At 48.1% G+C, this 20114-nt stretch overlaps 1 protein-coding gene across 4 annotated transcripts in view; it reads right to left on the minus strand.

The window, feature by feature from the left end:
• Positions 1-8278: 8278 nt before the first annotated feature.
• The window catches only part of GARRE1 (granule associated Rac and RHOG effector 1), an 84485-nt gene continuing 72649 nt past the window's right edge, over positions 8279-20114 (minus strand). For all 4 annotated transcript variants that reach the window (XM_042921004.1, XM_042921006.1, XM_042921005.1 and 1 more), the window contains 5 exons: positions 18062-19095; positions 14632-14797; positions 13714-13851; positions 11832-11910; positions 8279-11382 (listed from right to left, as the gene is read on the minus strand). In XM_042921004.1, coding sequence (XP_042776938.1) covers positions 11074-11382; positions 11832-11910; positions 13714-13851; positions 14632-14797; positions 18062-19095 — 1726 coding nt within the window. In that variant the 3' untranslated portion in view covers positions 8279-11073. The remainder of the gene's footprint in view (positions 11383-11831; positions 11911-13713; positions 13852-14631; positions 14798-18061; positions 19096-20114) is intronic.

Here is a 20114-nt window from a genome sequence, read left to right on the forward strand (position 1 = left end):
CCCGCTCCCCGCTCCCCGCCCAGCTCCCCGCCCCGCTCCGCTCCGCTCCCCGGCTGTCAGCGCCCTCGGGGCGACCTTGGCAGTCACCGCTGCTCTGGGCCTCAGCTTGCCTCTCCCTGCAACAAGGCAGTCCCTTGGTCTGCCAGCCTATGCTTGGAAGTGACTGGGGTAAAGAGGCCGAGCTCCCCACCCCCCACCCCCCCCTGCTTCCTTCGTCCATTCATTCAATACCTTCCCAGGTAGTGTTCCCACTTCCCACTACGTCCCAGGTAGTGTTCCATGTGTTGTAGATACATAAGTAATAAATACATATATGGTGGGTCATAGGCTGGTAAGTGCTACTTTGAAAAGGAAAGCTGGAAAGGGTGCTGGAAATTGGGGTTGCAATTTGGAATAGAATGGCCAAGGTTAATGACTAATGAGGTGACTTTTTGAGCAAAAGCCTGAAGAAGGTGAGGAAGCCAGCCACTTTAGATGTCTGGGGGGAAAGTGCTCAGGCAAAGGGAAGACCAACTGGAAAATTCCCCAGCGAGCACGCTTAGGTGTTTCAGAAGCGGAAGGAGGCACTTGTGGCTGGCGTGGTGTGAATGAAAGAAAAAGAAGTTGAGTTCAGAGAGGGAAGGAAAGCAAGAAGACCACAGAACTTACAAGACCTTGTGAAAACTTTGGTTTTCTGAGAGCGACAGGAAGCCATCGAAGGGATCTAAGCAGTGGAAAGACATCATTTGACATGTTTACAAATTACAGACCCACAAGGTAGCAGGAATGGAAATGAGGGTAACAGATTGGAGGCTACTGCAACAATACAGGCCAGGGATGAAGGTGACTTGGGTCAGTGTGGTAGGAGTTGGGTATGGTGATCTAGACACACTGAAGAACTGAGAGACAGAAAATGAACAACCAAGGGTTACATCCACTTTTTAACCCAAGATCCTGGAAAAATGGAACTGTCATTGCATCTTGGGGAGATGAAAATTTGGGAGGGAAGATCACAAACGTTATTAGGCATCTTAAGTGTAGGTGTTACATTGGGTATTCATGACTGGAGTACCGGAAGAGAAGGTTCCAGCTGGAGGAAAGACTTGGGAGTCATCAGTGAATACATTGCATTTGAAGTCATGAGCCTAGATGAGAGTCTGGATGAAACAGAGTAAATACAGCCAGAGAGGACAAGAGATCCAAAAACTGGGTACTCAAACTGAGCTGCTCCATTGCCTGGTCCCCCTAGAAAGGCCAACCATCCAGGAATATGTCCTGTCCTGATGCCCCCTCAGGCCTAGGTCTTCCTCCGGCCCACCTCCCACCTCCATGCAGTCACTGTCACCTCTGACCTCTGCAAATGGCTTTTCCTTTCCTGCCCAGAAATATTTGGCATCGTAAAGGTGAAGAAGGAAAACAGGCTAAGGCTGAAGACTGAAGAAATGAGTGGTCAGCAGGACTTTACAGGGAACAGCTCTGTCCACATGGTCCTTGTTTACCCTCAGTTTCAGGTCAGCTGTCAACTCAGATTTAACTGAGCTCCCCATACTCAGCACAACCCTGACAACGCAGAACAGCCTCTGTCCTACTGGAGTCGCTGAGAAATACTCCAGCCGTGCAAGCCAGTTGTCTACACAGAACAGCACTCCTGCCCCTAAATCCTATGTTTTGTAATCTCATCCAAGGAAGGCCAGTCTCAGTAGCCATTGCCTCATCATCACTTGCCCTATGATTCTCCTGATGACTCTAGCCCAACAGTAGCCACTGACTCCTTCTTTCTAGTAGGCTCTCTTTGGTGACCACAGTGGATGTCTGTTGTCTTTATCCCAAACCACTCCGTTCCATCCTCGTGTTTCTTTCTCTGCCTTCCTGATTGCATCAGAGATAAGCCAGCCGAACAAGTGCCGGCAAGAGAAATTCCGTGTTTGGTAGTGTTAAGTTGCCTTTCTGAAAGAGCAGACCTGAGGACCAGTCCCTGGTGTCAAGGAAAACAATGTAGAGCGTGAACCCCAGAGAGGTACAGGACCCAAGTTCCTGGGGCTAGGCCTCTTCTGTCTGCAGCTGGAACATAAATCAGCAATTTTTCTTAGCGTTGATGTTGTTTGGAGCTGAGCTGTCATTTACAACTCCCAAGTCTTTCCAAAGGTTTTATGGGTGTTCACCTAAGCACTGCCACACTGTCTTCTCTAATGTCTCCCAGTCACTTGAAACCTACAGGTGCTACTTTGGTTACTGAAGAAGAGGCTGGAGGTAAATCCTGATGATTGCCTTTTTGAAGAACTCATCTTTTTTTTTTTTTTTAAGTTTATTTTATTTATTTTGAGACAGAGAACACGGGAGGGGCAGAGAGACAGAGGGAGAGAAAGAATTCCAAGCAGGCTCTGCTCTGTCAGCGCAGAGCCCAATGCAAGGCTCGATTTCATGAACTGTGACATCATGACATGAGCAGAAATCAAGAGTCAGACATTTAATCTACCGAGCCACCCAGGTGCCCCTTGTCATGTCTTCTCTCACCTCCAGCAGTTTGGGCTCTGTGATTCCAGCAGGTTCAGTGACTCCAGATTTCCCAATAATATTTTAAATTTAACATTGGGCTTTGAAAACCCAGTTACATGGATTTTCTATATGAGCAGAAAACTATATTGCTATCCGGAGGGCCATAAGGAAAGAAAACAAATAGGAGGGGACAAAGGAGATCATTATTACTTGACAGCCATTCATCATCCAACTACTAACATGGTTAAACTTCTGCCAGTTTACTGTGTTTGGAGCCCTGCGCTAAATGTTCTCCCATATAATCCTCATAGCAGCCCTGTTAACAATCCTGTTGTCCTCCCCATTTAACAGACAGGTTGAGAAATCTGAAAATAGCCATTCTGTTGCTAAGTGGAAAATCAATCCAAGTTTGTCTGCCTTCTGAGCCCTTTTCTTTATCGCAATCCTGTCCCGCCTGCCACGTTCTGGCAAATCCCCATCATCACAGTTCTGTTTTAACATCAATTAAGCCTCTGTGATATTTTTTTTTAAAGTTTTTTTTTTTTTAACGTTTTATTTATTTTTGAGACAGAGAGAGACAGAGCATGAACAGGGGAGGGGCAGAGAGAGAGGGAGACACAGAATCGGAAGCAGGCTCCAGGCTCTGAGCCATCAGTCCAGAGCCCGACGCGGGGCTCGAACTCACGGACCGCGAGATCGTGACCTGAGCTGAAGTCGGAGGCTTAACCGGCTGAGCCACCCAGGCGCCCCAAGCCTCTGTGATATTAATTCTGATTGACAGGGTAGAGTTTTAGTGGAAACGGCCAAGAACGGCATCTCAAAGAGAAAGGACAGCAGCAAGGGAAAAAGCAGGGAGGTAGGAAAATTCAACCACCACATTACTATTGGTCCCTTTGGACCGAATCTGAGGATTTGTATATGGCAGCATGGAGAAACCCACCAGGAAAGGTGCAGTGTGTGGGAGGGTGATTAGTCCTTGGAGTGTGAGGTTAGCATCTCTGAGCAAATCTTGGGAGATGGTGTGGGATTTGGGAATTTGGAAAAATTTCAAAGTAAGGTAATTTTACATTCTCACAAAAGTTAAGCCCTACTGTTTTCTACCACCATGACCACCACTGCTACCATATGTTGTGCCAACCCCTGTCTGCAACCACCCAGAGAGTATAGTGTTCAGATACCTGAGGATCCTGGCGACAGTGAAGCTTGGAGCGTTTGACTAAACCACAACAAAAAGAAAATCTGGCTCAGAAAGTTCAAGTGATCCTGCTCGGCCCTGGGCATCTTCAAGGGCCCTCAGCAAGACAGACTGGTCCGGGACAAAGGATTTGACAGCGGAGGCAATTTAGGAAGTCAGGGACCGTCCTACCTCTGCAGAAGGATTTAATTTCAGAGCCTAGTGCAGCCTTGAAAAACCAGTTGGCTCCCATTATTTATGAAACTAGTACAGCTCCAAATAACAGCCCTGTTCTACAGATGGGGAAACTGAGGCACGGGCATTTATATATTTCAGGCCTTAAATCGGAGTAGCTGGGCAGGAGTCAGGCAGGAGCAGGAAACATGGAAGCACCCGCATGTGTATGCAGGATGAAGTCCGGGGGAGGGAAAGGTGGGTGGAGCGCTAGTTCTGCGGCTGAGTTGAAGGAGCCCACGGGAAGGCGGGGCGATCCACGCGGAGGGATTTTTTCGAGCTGCTCCAAGAGCTGCGCCCATTGGGATGCTGAGTCATGGCGACCGGCCGAGGGATTGAGAATAGCGCCTCCAAAGAGCTCCGCGGAGCTCCTAGAGCTGGCCCACTCTCGGGAGAGGGCGGTGCGCACGATCTTTGGCGCAGGAAAGGCGGGTTCGGCGCAGGTTGGGGGCGCTGATACGCACGCATCTGCGTGTGGGATCGCACGTCTGAGATGCACGTGTGCGCATGTCCCCGCGCGGGGTTGGAAGCTAGGGTGCAGACAGAACTAGCAAACGTCTCAGTCCGCACGTCTGGAATGGACGTGTGCGCGCATGTGCACAAAGTCTGAGTGGGGCGACATGCGCACGCGCACTCGCACGCGAGCAAAAAAACCCCGTGAGTGGGCTCATCAGCGCCTCCAGCCGGCCAGGAGCTCGTCCTGCGTCTCGGTTTTTGCTTGCGGCGGTGTTTTGTCCTTTCGGGATGTCGTCCCCAGATTTTCCCTGTGACTCTATTGTTAGGTGCTTTAAAAAAATTCCGTACCGCACAGAGGCATATTTCCACGAGAATGGAAAACTCTATAGAGTTTGTAAAAAGCTGTATAATCCTATCCGCAGTTCCTAATGTCAGTCTCATCTCACACTTCTGGTACAAACGCTGGTTATCATGTATTATTCTTTTAGTTTGATGTGAGAGCTAATTTTAAGTTGTTTATTATTTTTATAAATATAATTATAATTATAAGTAATTATAAATAATATATAAATAACATATATAAATTAAATAATTATAAATAAATACTAAATATAAAATTAGAAATTATAATTTATCTATGTTTATTTGGCATCAGAATTTGCTCAATGATTTGCGCGTCAATGCCTCTTTTGGTCTGGCTCCTCTGGAATTGCTTCTCGCCATTCTGCACCCTGGCCATGTGGCCATGAACAAGACTTGTTCCTTGCTCTCATGAGGCCTCCCTTCTAGTGAGAGGATCAAAGGCAAACATGGCTCCAGGGGAATGCTAAGTGCTATCATGAAAAACAACCCAGGTAGAGGTTGGGCTCTGGCCCAAGAGAACAGATGGAGGCAGAAGCAGGGAGCATTTGTGGGAGCAGCAGGCAAGTGGGCACTGGGGGAGGCAATGTTGAGGTAGCAGAGGTGTTTGGGAAACCCTGAGGCCAGAGAGGGAGAGGCAGGAGTCAGGTGATGACCAGGTTGTTGGCAGCATATTTAAGAACATAATAGAATTCAAATATGCTTTGGGGGCACCTGGGTGGTTCAGTTAAACGTCAGACTCTTGGTTTCAGCTGGCGACGTGATCTCGAGGTTGGTGAGTTCAAGCCCCCATCGGGCTCCACACTGACAGTGCGGAGCCTGCTTGGGATATTCTCTCTCTCAAAAATAAATAACCTTAAAAAGAATTCGAATGCCCTTGTAATGATAGGCTTATAGGACTTGCTGGAAGAGGAGAATAAAGGAAAGAGGAATCAAGAATGAATGTCTTCTAAGAATTTTGCCAGAACAGCTGGGTAGATGGAGGGTGGCCTCTTAACAAGGAAGGGAAAGATGGGGTTGTCTCCCCTAAAAGACTATGAGTTTTCTCCTCCAAAGAAGACATACCGATGGCCAAGAGACACACGAAATGATGCTCAACATCCCTCATTATCAGGGAAATGCAAGTCAAAACCACAATATCACCTCATACCTGTCTGAATGACTAAACCAAAAAACACAAAAAACAAACGCTGAAGAACATGTGGAGAAACAGGAACCTTTGTGCACTGTTGGCGGGAATGCAAACTGGTGCAACCAGTGTGAAAAACAGAATGGAGGTTCCTCAAAAAATTAAAAATAGAACTACCCTGTGAGTCAGTAATCACACTACTGGGTATTCACCCAAAGAATATGGAAACACTAATTCAAAGGGATACATGCACCCCTATGTTTACTGCAGCATTACTTACAATAGGCAAATTATGGAAGCAATGTGTCAATAGATGAATGGATAAAGAAAATGTACTATCTATATATACGCGTGGAGTCTTCTTCAGCTGTAAAGAATGATATCTTGCCATCTGCAACAACATGGATGAAGCTAAGTATTTTGCTAAGTGAAATGAGCCAGTCTGAGGAAGACAAACACCATATGATTTCACTCATACGTGGAATTTAAGGGACAAAAAACAAAAACCAGACTCTTAACTATAGAGAACAGATGGTTACCAGAGGCGAGGTGGGGGGGGGGGGATGGGTGAAATAGGCGAAGGGGATTGAGTACACTTGATGTGCATGGAGTACATAAGTGTTGAATCACTATATTGTACACCTGAAACAAATATAACACTGTATGTTAACTGCACTGGAATTAAAATAATTTTACCAATTTTCTCATTCTTTTTTTCAATGTTTATTTTTGAGTGAGACTGGAAAAAAGCACGAGCAGGGGAGAGGCAGAGAGACAGCGAATCTGAAGCAGGCAGAGAGACAGCGAATCTGTGCTGACACCAGAGAGTCTGATGTGGGGCTTGAACCCATGAGCCATGAGGTCAAGACCTGAGTTGAAGTCGGAGGCTTAACCGACTGAGCCACCCAGGTGCCCCGGAAATAAAGTAGTTTTTAAAAAGATATTAAAAAATAAATACAAGACCGAGTTTTAAGAACAGAGACTGTATCTTCTTTGCAGCCCTGGCTTCTAGCAAGGGCCTTGCCCTTAGGTGACTTTATTAAATTAAAAAAAAAAAGTTTTTTTTTTGAGAGACAGCACAAGTGGGGGAGGGGCAGAGAGAGAGGGGGACAGAGGATCTGAAGCAGGCTCTGTGCTGACAGCAGCGAGCCCGATGCAGGGCTTGAATTCACAAACCACGAGATCATGACCTGAGCCCAAGTTGGAGGCTCAATCGACTGAGCCACCCAGGCGCCCTAGCCCTGAAGTGACTTTAGATGTGGAAATGAACATGACACTCTTGAAACAGTCCTTTCTCCTCACTTATGCCCACCTCCCAAACTCAGGCTCAATATTAGCCACATCCAGGAGCCTGGCCCGGGAGGTTCCTCAACACATGTGGCTGGGAGGCAGCCAGTCGTGCTTTCCACATACATGGCTTTTGGGCATTTGAGGAGCTCGCCATTGGAAGGGTTTATTTCCTCAGTGTTTCCAGATCAGGAAGCAGTCACAGCAGCGGCCACACGATGTGCACAAAGGGCCATCCTCTCACAGTGTCACGATTGGCATGCTGTGTTTCAGCTACACTTTTTAAAAAATTATTTATTTTTTTTAAAGTTTATTGACTTATTTTGAGAGTGTGAGAGAGAGAGAGAGGGAAAGAGAGAGAGCGGGACAAGGGAAGAGAGAGAGGATTCCAAGTAGGCCCTGCACTGTCAGTGCAGAGCCCCACAGGGGGCTTGAACTCACTAGCTGTGAGATCACCACCTCAGCCAAAACCAGGAGTCGGATGCTTAACAGACTGAGCCACCCAGGCACCCCCCTACACTTTTTTTTTTTTTTTTAACGTTTATGTATTTTTGAGAGAGTACAAATGGAGGAGGGGTAGAGATGGGCCGACAGAGGATCCGAAGCAGGTTCCGCGCTCAGCTACACTCTTTGAGCTGGACGCCCTACTTTCCCAGGATCCCCCAGGTGGAAACGGAGGGTCACCAGCCTCACAAGGACCCTCTTGCTGTTCAGGCGTAACATCTGTTCAGCTTTCCACTCTCACCCATCCGGCACATAGCCCGGCCACAGAACTCTTCAGTCTCCACCACTGCTGTGAATTGAAACCAGTGAACAGCACCAAGTACTGGTGGTAAACAGAGCATGCTTGAATAAAATGCTAGCATTTTAATAGGTACTTCTGGCGTATTTCATGCAACATAGCTGTTACTAAGTAACCTTGTCCTGAGGTGCACTTAGAAGGCTCTGGGTCTTGGTCCCCATGCTCAGCTTCTGGGCAGAAAGATGCCTTAGTATTTATACTGGTAGGTTATAGATTAATGCTTGTATCTTTTCCCGAGGCCATGAAAAAAAGCCTCAATCAAGTACTATCTTGCTGTAAATGAAAAGTTGAAATTCCCCTGTAACCCACCCTCCCTTTGTGGTTCCCACTGAACAAGCTTCCCATTGCTTAGCAGGAGGGCATCCTCCAATGAGACTAGTCCTTGTCCCTCCCTGTAAGGTATGATCTCCTTGCCAAATATGGGGTCTCTGGTGGAGCAAGGGGAGAGCTCATCCCTGGGTCTGCTCCTTGGAAAGGCTGGTTGGGCAGCTCACAGCGCCCCTGGCTGGTGGAATGGGGGTACTGGCGGACCACAACCCAAGGAGAGAACTTGCATCCCTCCAGGTGGCTCCTTCACCGTGACGCTGGCTCTGTCCTCACAGACGTCTATCCGGATCTCCTTTGGCCTTAGGGAAGCCGGCTGGAGACGTGCGGTAGTTGTCAGCTTCCTGCCCAGCCACCCACCCCAGCTCATCCCAACACTCCCAGGGTTCTTTCCTCTTGCGAGGTCTCAGAATCAGAGGACAAACTGACCTCAAAAGCAACGTGGGTGCAGCTTTTCAAAGTAATGAATCAGGCAGGGCTTCTCACATGTCTGCTGCAGTTCATTTTAAACAGAGATACAAGATATTATTAAATGTATATTTTTAATAAAGCCAATAGTTACTTTACTTATAGGAGCTTTAAAAGTAAGATACAAAATGTAGAGTTCCAGTTTGGAAGCGTTGTAACTATTCACACGATGTCCTGCTGATGCCCGAGCAAGGCGGCCACGCCCGGCCATGCAAAGGACACACACACTCACACACGCACACACATGCGCTTTGGCGAGACCCCTCTGCCGAGCGCAGCACCTGGAATAACCAGTGTTCAGAGCAAGGTGGTGCTGAGAACACAGCACCTGCAAGGAGACCACACAAACAGTTTCACACAGTCTCACAGCCCACGGAGATGCAATTACGAAATGTCCTGCTTAGTCGAGCAAAACAGACTGGAAAGTGACAATTAGCGGTGTCGACGTCACCTGCACTGGGGCGTCAAGGGCTGACCTCTGTCCAGGGTGAGGTCCTTGGGGAGGCACTATTAAAACAAGAGTACTTCAGTATAATAGAACTTGAAATACAAGGGACTGGCGACACGTTACTGAAGGGAACAGAAAACTATCTTACGAGGGAAACAGCCACAAACAACTTCAACAGAGATCAGTGCACACACCGACGGCTAACACAGACAAGGGCCACGCGGGGTGGGCGCAAAGCACGTGCCTGGAAAAGTCTATGTACAAAATAGTTCTCTGTAAACGTGGTGAGGTGAATGTTCGGAACCCGCGGTGAAAGGATCAGAAGTACAGGCAGCAATGGCAACCCCCACAGCACAAAAGACGACACCCGAGCCCTGGGAGCAGCCTGGCAACACAGTGCTAAGAACTCAGATGGCTGGGCTCAGACACCCTAAGGGTCCTCTAGAACTGGTGTGTATACATACATATACGTATATCTTTTTTCTTTTTGGTATTTTTAAATATAAATTTACTTATATCCGTAGAAAAATGAGAACATAAATGTGTTATTACAATCTTCGCTGGAAAAGCTTATGTGGAGTTAGAAAGAATAAACCATTTATTAGTAGTTAACATATATATTAAAATGGTTTAATGATTTAAGAAAATATAAAAAAAATATTAATACTGTCAAACTTTCATACCAGAAAATATTATGGATTTTTCTCAATTAGACTTTTTCAAAGATGAAATATGAAAAATTTAAATAAGTTTTATATAAAGAACTTCTGTAACCTCAATTAATATACAGTGGGATATGTCTATTCTATATAGATATATTTATTATTTCTCAATTTAAGCACCATTCAATTCTTCTGGATCCATTCTGGCTGGAAAATATCCTTAAATCCACAGGATGTCATCTATTTAATGGCACATGTTAACTGAAAATGAGGTGGTTTTTTGTTTGTGTTTTTCTAAAGAAAAGACTTTAAATTAATTCCTGTCTACATCGTAATTGGTTTGTCTTGAGCCAGCTCACAAATGTTAACTGCAATTTCAAGTGCAGGTGTGTCTGTGCAGCCTCTTGACCACACCCCCACGTTCCGAGACCGTGTCAAAGCCTCTGGCCATGTGTGGATCTGAGGGCAGCAGGTGCAGCCTGACTCTGCACACGGACAGCAGCCAGCTGGCTCATCTCCATGCACCATCAGGAATATGCCTCTGACATCAGTTTTACGATCCTGCTTTTGTAAGTCCGGTAAAGACTGCACCCCTTGGGTGCTGCTGGGGTGGCGAGGGGCTGCCCACCCACAGAAAACCCAGGTGATTGCTTCCGATCACAAATATTCTATACTTTGCCCATTTTGTTTAAGCTTAAATAAAGATAGTGTTGAACAAACCTCCGGCCTCTATATTTGTTATCTTAAAATCTTCAATGCATTTGGGGCAGGAGATGTTTTAACTAAAAACCTATATGAAAAATAGCTATAAAATACAGTGACTGGTGTGGTCATCACTCAATGCGTTAAGAAGGGGGAGGGGAGGGTTTCAGAAGAATGGTCAGTTTTGCTCTCAGCCTTTAGGCCTGATGCCTTCCCAACACACACAGTGGGACTACAAACTAGAGAGCTGTGTTTCTCAAAGTGTGGCCTCTGGCCCACCTGCATCAGAATCACCGGAGGAGCTTATTAAGCTCGAAGATCCCCCAGCATCTCCCTGAGGGTCAGAAACCTGTCTCCAGCTGGCCCTCCAGGGGTCCGATGCCTCCAAAGTTTGAGAAGCCAGGCCTTGAAGGCTTGGAGCTGCCAACTACCCCCATCCCCAAGGAGCCCTGCCTGGGACAGGGGTGCACTGGTCCTCTGGGGGGCTGGTGCCAGCTAGTCAGGGTGGGGATGCTGGCCCCAACAGCTCTGGGCGGGCAGGCCGGCCCTGGGTCAGTACTGGGGCAAGTAGGCCGGCCGGCGCTCAGCCTTCCCGGGGAAGGCCTTGAAGCCCTTGGGCGCTGCCTTGTGGGCTGGTGGGGGCGGGGGCTGCGGTGGGGTCTGCACGTAGGTGAAGGAGGCGGCGCTGCGATCGCCGGTCGCGGCCCACACCGGGGACTGCAGCATCTGCATGGTGTCGTTCCACTGGCTGCCGGGGCCGGCGACTGCGTACAGAGGTGCGCTCGGGCTCGGCAGCGTGCTGGGCACCGGGGAAGGGTGTTGCCAGGGTGCTTTGGGTGGCCACGTTTTGGTTTTGTTATCCTGAGAGACAGAAGAGGGTTCTTAGGGGCATTTCTGGCAGTTCATCATTTTTTCCCACCTCCCCAGGTCTCTGGTCCTGACGCACACCTAGGAGCCACGTGCGAGCCCCACACCTCCCCACGGCCCCGGGACAGCCTCGTCCAATCGAACCTGCAAGGACAGAAATGTTCTGTGTCTGCGCCGTTCAACACAGTAGCCACTACCACATATGGCTAGTGTCACTAAGGAACTAAGGAATGCTGCAACTGAAATAGCCACGTGTGGCTGTTGCCTGTCACCGTGGATGGCACAGCCCCAGAGCTTCCTGTAAATCTGGCTCTGAGTCAGCTGAGGTAGTTAAGAACCTGTCATTGCTTTGAAGCCCTCTTAAAACTGAAGCTTTGCAACTTTGCTCATGGTCTGCACCCCAGAGAGCTGGCCCTCCTTGGCCAGAACAGGGCTCACGATACCTGGTTCACGTCCTCCACGGTGCTAAGAAGAGGTGGTGAGGGCAGCGTGCTGGTCTCCTGTTCTCCACTGCTGTGTTTCCTGAAAGAACCCGGAGCTCAGCACAGTGGGCCCCTGGCGTCCCACCCAGCTTGCCTCCCGGGGACACACTGGCCACCTGGCTCTGGTGGCTCTGGGCACTGGTTCTAGGTGGGGAGGCCTCGGTGGGTTGCCAGTGAATGGAGCACTCCCGGAAGCCGCCACAGGCTTGGGGATGGGTGGGAGTGGCGGGCGTGAAGACGGGCACTGGCCATTCCCCTGGCTCTGGCTTTTGTGAATTTATTCAACAGATACTGAATGCTTCCCGCGCCCTGGGGAAGTGGGACTTAAAAGACTGTTGGTGTGAATCACAAACATGAAAAATTTCCGTTCTGACGCTGAATGACACAGGCAGGGCGGAGCAGGCTCGGGGCCCAGTAAATCAGTCTGCTCCTGCAGGTGGACGGCAGTGTCTGCAGAGGCAGTGCTGCACATCGATGTCTCACTGCCCTCTCCAGTGTCCCTTGTCTAAAACAGACATCTTACACCCCACCCCTGGTCAGTTCCACTCCTCCTGCCTCCTCCCGCCTCGGTTCACAGCACCCCCTTCATACAGATGCTCTGGCCAAACAAAAACTTGCAGAGCATCCCTGATTCTTCTCTCTGACACATACCCCACTGCCAATTTCTCACCCTCATTTTGTTCAGTTTTCTGCTCGTCAGAAGCCTCCTTGACCCTTATATTTTTCTTCATAGCACCCAATCCATCCTGACATGTTTGTTTGTTTTAAAGCTTATTTACTTATTTATTTTGAGAGAAAGAGAGTGAGCAGGGAACGGGCAGAGAAAGAGGGAGAGAGAGAGAATCCCAAGCAGGCTCTACCCTGGCAGTGCCTGACTTCCGGCTCCAACTCATGAACCGTGACATCATGACCTGAGCTGAAACCAAAAGTCGGATGCTCAACTGACTGGGCCACCCAGATGCCCCTCTTTTCTTCTCTCTCTCTCTCTCTCTCTCTCTCTTTTTTTTTTTGTTTGAGTAAGCACCATGCCCCATGTGGGGCTTGAACTAATGACCCTGAGATCAAGGGTTGCATGTTCCACCGACTGAGCCAGCCACGTATCCCTACTTTTAAAACTTCTCAGGGGCGCCTGGGTGGCGTAGTCGGTTAAGCGTCCGACTTCAGCCAGGTCACGATCTCGCGGCCCGTGAGTTCGAGCCCCGCGTCAGGCTCTGGGCTGATGGCTCGGAGCCTGGAGCCTGTTTCCGATTCTGTGTCTCCCTCTCTCTCTGCCCCTCCCCCATTCATGCTCTGTCTCTCTCTGTCCCAAAAATAAATAAAAAACGTTGAAAAAAAAAAAATAAAATAAAAAAAAAAAAAATAAAAAATAAAAAAAATAAATAAAACTTCTCAGACCTGAATATACTCCATTACTATTTTTTTCACCGAAGAAACAGGGTCAGAGAGGGCCAGGCCCTTGTCTGGAGTTTCAAAGCCTGACTAGAACCTGGTTGACTCGGTCCTGCTCCTCCCATAGAAAGGGCTGCCTCTCACACGACACAGTCCAGTATCAGCAGACCAGACCCTGTCTCCAGAACCCTCCCCTGCCTCACACTGGTATTTTTGGCTACCGCTTGCATGAGACTGTTCTGCTAGCAAAACCCAACCCAATGTCAAGTCACCTGGGCTACAAGCCTGCATGGTAGCCAGAGAGGACTCAGCAAGACAGTGGTGGCCGAGGCCCTCTGCCTTTCCCACACCAGGCTGACTGGGGACAATGCGGTTCCCGAGCTTTCCAGAGGAATAAGCTGTGGATCGCATTCTTGTGCCCCTCTGTCCTTTGCACTTGAAAATCTCTTCATACCTTCTCTGCTTGACAGCAGCAACGAGGTCGGGCCCTGAAAACATGGAGAACAAGCTGTCTCCGTTGGCGGAGGACGTCTCATCACTTGAGCTGGCAGAGTCTGCCTGAGCACCCGACCAGCCGCTGTGTAGGCTGTCCCTGAAAGCCAAAGACAGAAGGTGGTCCCGGGGCTCCTACGGCCGGCCTGGACACCAGCTGGACAGCCCCCAGGCCGGCCGCCCGCCTGCCCCAGCCCTAAAGGAACAGTCTTTATCCTGCATTCATCCAACAACCAGACAGTGGTCTCTCACCTCCCCTTCTAAAAACCCGAGCAGTTCTTCCTGTCCCTTATTTCAAAAGTAACATGTGCTCATCATTGCCCTTTATTCTTCTCAGAAGACTGTGCTCTGCATAGGAAATTCATTTGAGAGCAACAAATTGAAATGGTCTTTGGCCGTCTAGACTTATGAGCCAGGTGGCAATAAGAGATGTGAAAAGTCAACGTCCGGTTGTCTTTAGGATGAAAATCCCCGTTGTCCCACTACACTGGCCTCTGGATCATACACCTTTGCTTTTTGGAGGTTACAAGGGCCACATTCCATAAATCACATGGGTTCCACGGCCATGCCCATTTCAACATCAAGATCGTGGTAAACATGCAGTTACCTCATAAACACCATCAAATAAGTTCCTCGTTTAGGGCAGAAGAGCACATGTTGAAAATTATCAATTTATACTGATGATGGTGTTTACAGAGACACATCATGCCACTTGGCATTGTAAGAGTCTGTCACAGAACTCTGACCTCCTGAAGGGTTGACAAGATGTCACTCTCTCATCTGGGGCCTTGGAAATGAACTGCCTGGTAAGAGTGCACAAGGGCCCCACGGGGCTTACCCCAGTCCCAAACTCCGCCTCCCTGCCACACGCAGCACTCACCCTTCTGTGAAGAACTCTGGGAAAGGCCAGGTCCGATGGGCATCATCCATGGGTGGCCAGTGGCCCCGGGGGTTGCCTGGGCGGCGACCGTGTTGAACTTGCCTTTTCTGCTGCATTGCCTGGCTCACTCCTGCCACATAGCGTGCAAACTCGGGGTCTGAACCCACTGTGTCAAGACAAAGGGACAAATAGGTTTTGGGGTCACACTGGCCTCTTGTTTCCTTCCCTGCCTCCTGAGGATGTGCTGGTCACACACACAATGAAAAGTGCCAAGGCGCTGCCGGGCTTGTGGCCCAGAGCAGCAGGATTGCCCGGCAGCCCGCCATGGTGAGATGGGCTCTCAGCCACAGGTCTGAAGCTGGGGTGTGGTGTGTGCATAGGGACTGTCAAGAAGGGTTATACCTAGGACAGAGGCAGGCTGACTCTGAACAAAAGACCGAGAACACAAAAGGATCCATGATTAAATGTTAAAGACAAACACCAGTTACTTTAAGTATGTCTGGTGCTACATACTTAAGAGCTTAGAACATCAGATGATGTCTTCGGCCAACTGATAACCTGATAGTTATCAGAGCATCACGGTCAGTCAGAGATATGTCATTCCCACGTGGCCCAACTCGAATCCAGGATTTTCCTGGATACTGGACGGCAGACCTACTCATTCAGTCTGAAGATAACAAGAGTGGTAATGGAGGAGTTAAAACTTCAGAATGTATTAAGAGGTGACTGGAAACATACCGGACAGAGCCGAGTAAGGATGGGCAGGAGAGAAAACAGCATAAAAGGCATGACAGAAAGCGTCAGACAAGAAGATATGGCAGGAAAGTATCTACGGATCACAAACTGAATAGGCCTCAGCAGTGTATACTTGTCAGCTTTAAGCTCGCGAAGGTACCAGGGCATGATCGCATTACTAGCCTGTCCTCAGGGCACTGCCATGGGACTGCTGCGTGAGACTGCCCTGTGTGCAATGCACAAAGATGCCCACACTGGGGTGGTAGTTCTGGGCCGAAGCCAAGGCCCCCTTCTCAGTGAGTCAAACCATGCCACCAGGGGCCAGAGTGTCTGTGCAGGGCGGGGGGGGGGGGGGGGGGGGGCACTCTGCTCTCCCAGGCCCTGCCCTAAAGGGTGCCTTCTGAAACTCATCTATCCAGAGGAGTGCCCTTCCTTAATTTGGAGAAAGGGCTATAGAGACCTTATGCTCTCAGGTGGGGTCTGCAGGAAGGTACATAAGGACCTGCAGGTCAGAAAGGAGGAGCCAGAAGCAAAAGCCAGTCAAGTCCTTAGGCTAAAGACATAAAGGCTGCCCAGGCCTCAACAAAGATCAAAGATCTGGCAAAATTCTGTCAAACACCATTTATACTCTGGATTTAATTACATGACTATCAAAAGATGTACCGTTTAACAGCAGCTGAGAAACCGTGCTGCACCCACCCCGGTCAGGGGCAACCAGGTAGGCCTGCTCTCCCTGTGCCCCGTGGGCAGGGCTGCCCACATCTACCACCCAAGGACAGCAGGAACAAGCAAGCACGAGCAACGGTATGAGGAATTTTTAGAAGACATAAGAAAACATTTCTTTCCATTAATAGTTAATGCCAGGTTGTTTTAGCAGTGGATCTCCTCTTCCACTGGTTATTTCTATAAATATTTGCTGTAGTTATTTATAATACTTCACAGTATTCTCCTTGTGAATGAGACATATTTTCTATTCTGTATACCTTTTGCTAAATTCGAGAAGACAGTAATGGATTTCTCTGTATTTATCTTCCATCCACCTGCCTTACCGACTTGCTTACTAATTTTAGAAGTTTTTTTATTGAGCTTTCTTTTTTTCTAATTCTACTGCCAGCAAAAAATGGTTTTCTTTTTTTAAATTTGTGTATTTGTTTTTGAGAGAAAGAGAGGGCGTGAGGGAGGGAGGGGCAGAGAGGGGGAGGGGGCAGAGGATCTGTGCCGACAAGAGAGAGCCTGACATGGGGTCTGAACTCATGAACTTGAGATCATGACCTGAGCCAAGGTCGGAAGCTTAACCGACTGAGCCACCCAGATGCCCCCAGAGATGTGCCTTTTAGTGTATCTTTTTCTTTTGCTGTGTTTGCTAGAAAGTCTAAGACCAAGTTATATGCTGTTGGTGGTAATAGCTGTCACCCTGTCTGGGTCACGATTTTAACTGGAATGATTTTGTTTCACTATATAGAGTACTACTTGCTACCGGCTTTTGGAAGTCTTTATATATATATATTCAAGAAATTTCTTTCTATTCATCTCTTGAGTTTTGTTTGTTTTTCTGTGTTTCTGTTTTTATTTGTTTGTTTTAAGGAATTACAGGTGTCTTTTTCTAGAGTCTTTACAGCATCTCATTTAACTGGCTGACGCGATGGATTACTCTACGGTAGCAGAGTCCCTAACACTGAACCACTTTCCACCCCTGCAGTAAACCGGGTTTAGTAACAGACACTGTATCAGACACTCTGACACACTGCTTGTCTTGCCCCTACCCACATTCATGAAGAGATGACTGCAGTTTGCTTTTTTAACAATCCTTATAAAGTTTTTATGGTGAATCACGTTGGCTTCATAATTACCGTTCCAATCTCTTCCACTGACGGAGATCTAGGCAGGTCTTCCACTTCTGGGTACGATTTTGGTAAATGTGTATTTTATTAGGAAAGAAGTCATTTTCCACTCAGTTTTCAAATATGTTGTCATTGAGTCATATGTAGTAATGTCTTACACTTCTTTCAACCTCTATTTCTGGAATGACAGCTCCTTTCTCTTTCTTAATCTTGTCTCTCTTTGCTCTTACTAAGGCTTACGATAAATTGGTTTGTCTACTTGCTTCAAGAGATTTCTTCTTTTAGATTTTATTTTACAATTTCGACACTACTTTTCTTTTAAATTTAATTAATTATGGCTTTTGGCCTTAATTAGTTCCTCCTCCTAGTCTATTTTTGTTTGTTGTGAAGTTATGTTTCTAACTTCCCAAGATAACTCTGGTGGTATTTTCAGTGTTCAGGCCAGAAGCCTTATTCTATGAGGCAGGAAGAACTCCACTACCTCCCATAGGCCCAAGAGTCTAGGCAAAGAAGAGTCACAGAACAGGTTGTGTACTCACAAAGGACCAGCCACCTTGGCTCTCACGAACGGGAGGACCCAGACTGGAGCCCGCTTGAATTATGGGACTGGGAGCTACTCAAGTAACTTCTCTTAGCCTCAATCCCATCCTCCATATAGTGAGAGAAACCTCATTCTCACCACTGTTGCCTATCTTTGCTGGAGGTGCCCCATGATTACCAACTGACAGTGAGAAAGGGTCTTTAAAAGGAAATTAGGTCACTTCCCCCCACAAGTAAGGCTGTGTCAGGTGCTATGAAGTCCTCAGTGATTATATTTATCTGAAAATCCCAAGGGGCAGGGGTGGGTCACATACCTGCAGGATCAAAAGGCAGAATCTCCCCCAACATTCCAAAGACTCCATCACTTTGGTCACGGTTTGGCCAGGTGTTATTTCTAGGTCCCTGTGGCTTCTGCCCCAAAACCTCCGACATCACATTATCCATATAGCTGCTCACCAGACCCAAGCTGTACAAGTCAGAACTGAGATCAGATATGCCAGGCCACTGGCCAAGAGGAGACAGACCTGCTCCAACAGGCTGTGCTGGCTGCTGGGATGAGCCATGTACCCATTTCCCAGGGGCCCGAGGCTGGGGTGGGGGTTGCTGAGGTCCAATGGGTTGGAGCAGGTGTTGGTAGTATTGGAGCTGGGGCTGTTGTTGCTTTGGGGACTGCTGCTGAGCTGCCAGGCCTGGCTGGGGTGTCAGAGGAGTGTGGGCCCCAGCCTGGGGCGGCCGTGGTGGAGGGGGCACCGGCAGTGGTGGCTGCTGTGGCTGCATGGCTCCTGCCTTCTGTTCAGTCACCATGACTGTGGCAGCAGAATTACGCCTTGTCACCAATGGGGAGCCCTGATGTGACTGGCCCATGTTAAAGCCCGAGAGAAAATCTATCACCTCCTGCATTTCCTGATCGGTTGGTAAGTTCATACCCTTCTCATCCTTGCCATCGTCCCCTTGCAGGAAGTTGTCACGCCTCTCCATGAGAAAACCATTGGCCATTTGATTACCGGGATTTTGAGTGGACTGTGAGGGGTCTGTAGTCCTGGGGAAATTACCAATGTTCAAAATGCTTTGTAACCTTGAATCAATATTGCTGGGCATTTTGGCCTTCTCTTCTGAACACCCAGCTATGAAGATGTTTTTGGAAGGGGTATTTGGGATGGAATAATTTGTGCTGCTGCTGGAGCTGGTACACGAAGCTTTCTTGGTGAACCGGGATGTCAGTTTGGAGAACGTCTTCTGCAGACCACCTGAAGATTTGTTTCCATTCCCAGAAGGCAGGTCAGCCTGATTCCCAAAATCACAGATCTCCCTCTGAAGCTGGATCTGTATGCAGGGTAAAGCTTGCTCCCTATTTAAACAGAGATGTATTAAAAAAAAAAAAAAAAGACAAACATACAGATTGGACAATGAAATGATCTCTACGCATTTAAGGACAAAAACAATCTCTCTAGTTGGTATCAGGTTCCCTTATTTTATAGATAAATAAATAAATACCCAAGGCTTTTAAGTGTATGTAACTTAAGTACTTACTATCCATATTTATTATAAAAAAAATCTACAGCGTCTAACATGAGGCTGTGAAAAGTACATTTAGGTTCTGGCCGGAGGAGTTTGAGCGAAACCCTCTAACCACAGTACAGAGTGAAGCAAGGGTAGAGCGGGCATGCAAGTGGCAGAGGCCAGCTTTGTGCCTGGAGGACGAGGACGGGGGCTGGGCCAGCAGAGGGACGTGGACAAAGCCCCACAGCAGAGAGGGTGGGCGAGCGGGACTCAGTGACACTGTGCAGCACTGGTGTCCTTGGAAGTGATTTACAGACAATGCTAAGAACAGATGGTTGTTACTTCCAAGGTTTCCTGGGCACTTTTTCTAGTACTGAAAGCCCTAGAGTCAGAAAGGGTATGGAGTGGAGGCAGGCGATGGCTGGTGGGACCCTGGACAAGCCACCTCAGTCTCCTGGGCCTCATCGCTCGTGAGTTAAGAAGGGGGTGCATGGCTAGATGTTTAAGATCCCTACCATTCTAATGTCCATAATTTCCAGAGACAATCTTGTGACCGTCAGCTGCTTTCAGATATAAAGTTGATATAGGACATAAGTACATTTTCTAAACATTTCTCTGCTCATAAGGTGTAAATGAGTTGGGTTAAAATCCTCTTGATGGGCTTACTCTCGAGTGATAAAACAAATGAAGGCAGACATGTGAAGTTACTAGAGGAGTCTGGGTAAAGGGCAGAGAGCAATTCTTGGTATCACTGCAACTCTTCTGTAAAATCTGAAATCATTCCAAAGTTAGGTTACCAAAAAATTCTCTTTCTCGCCTTACTGACTCACACGCTATCAGCGACGTGAGCACACATGAAGCTGTATG

Source organism: Panthera leo, chromosome E2 (genome assembly GCF_018350215.1).
Source record: "Panthera leo isolate Ple1 chromosome E2, P.leo_Ple1_pat1.1, whole genome shotgun sequence".
NCBI classification, from domain to species: Eukaryota; Metazoa; Chordata; class Mammalia; order Carnivora; family Felidae; genus Panthera; species Panthera leo.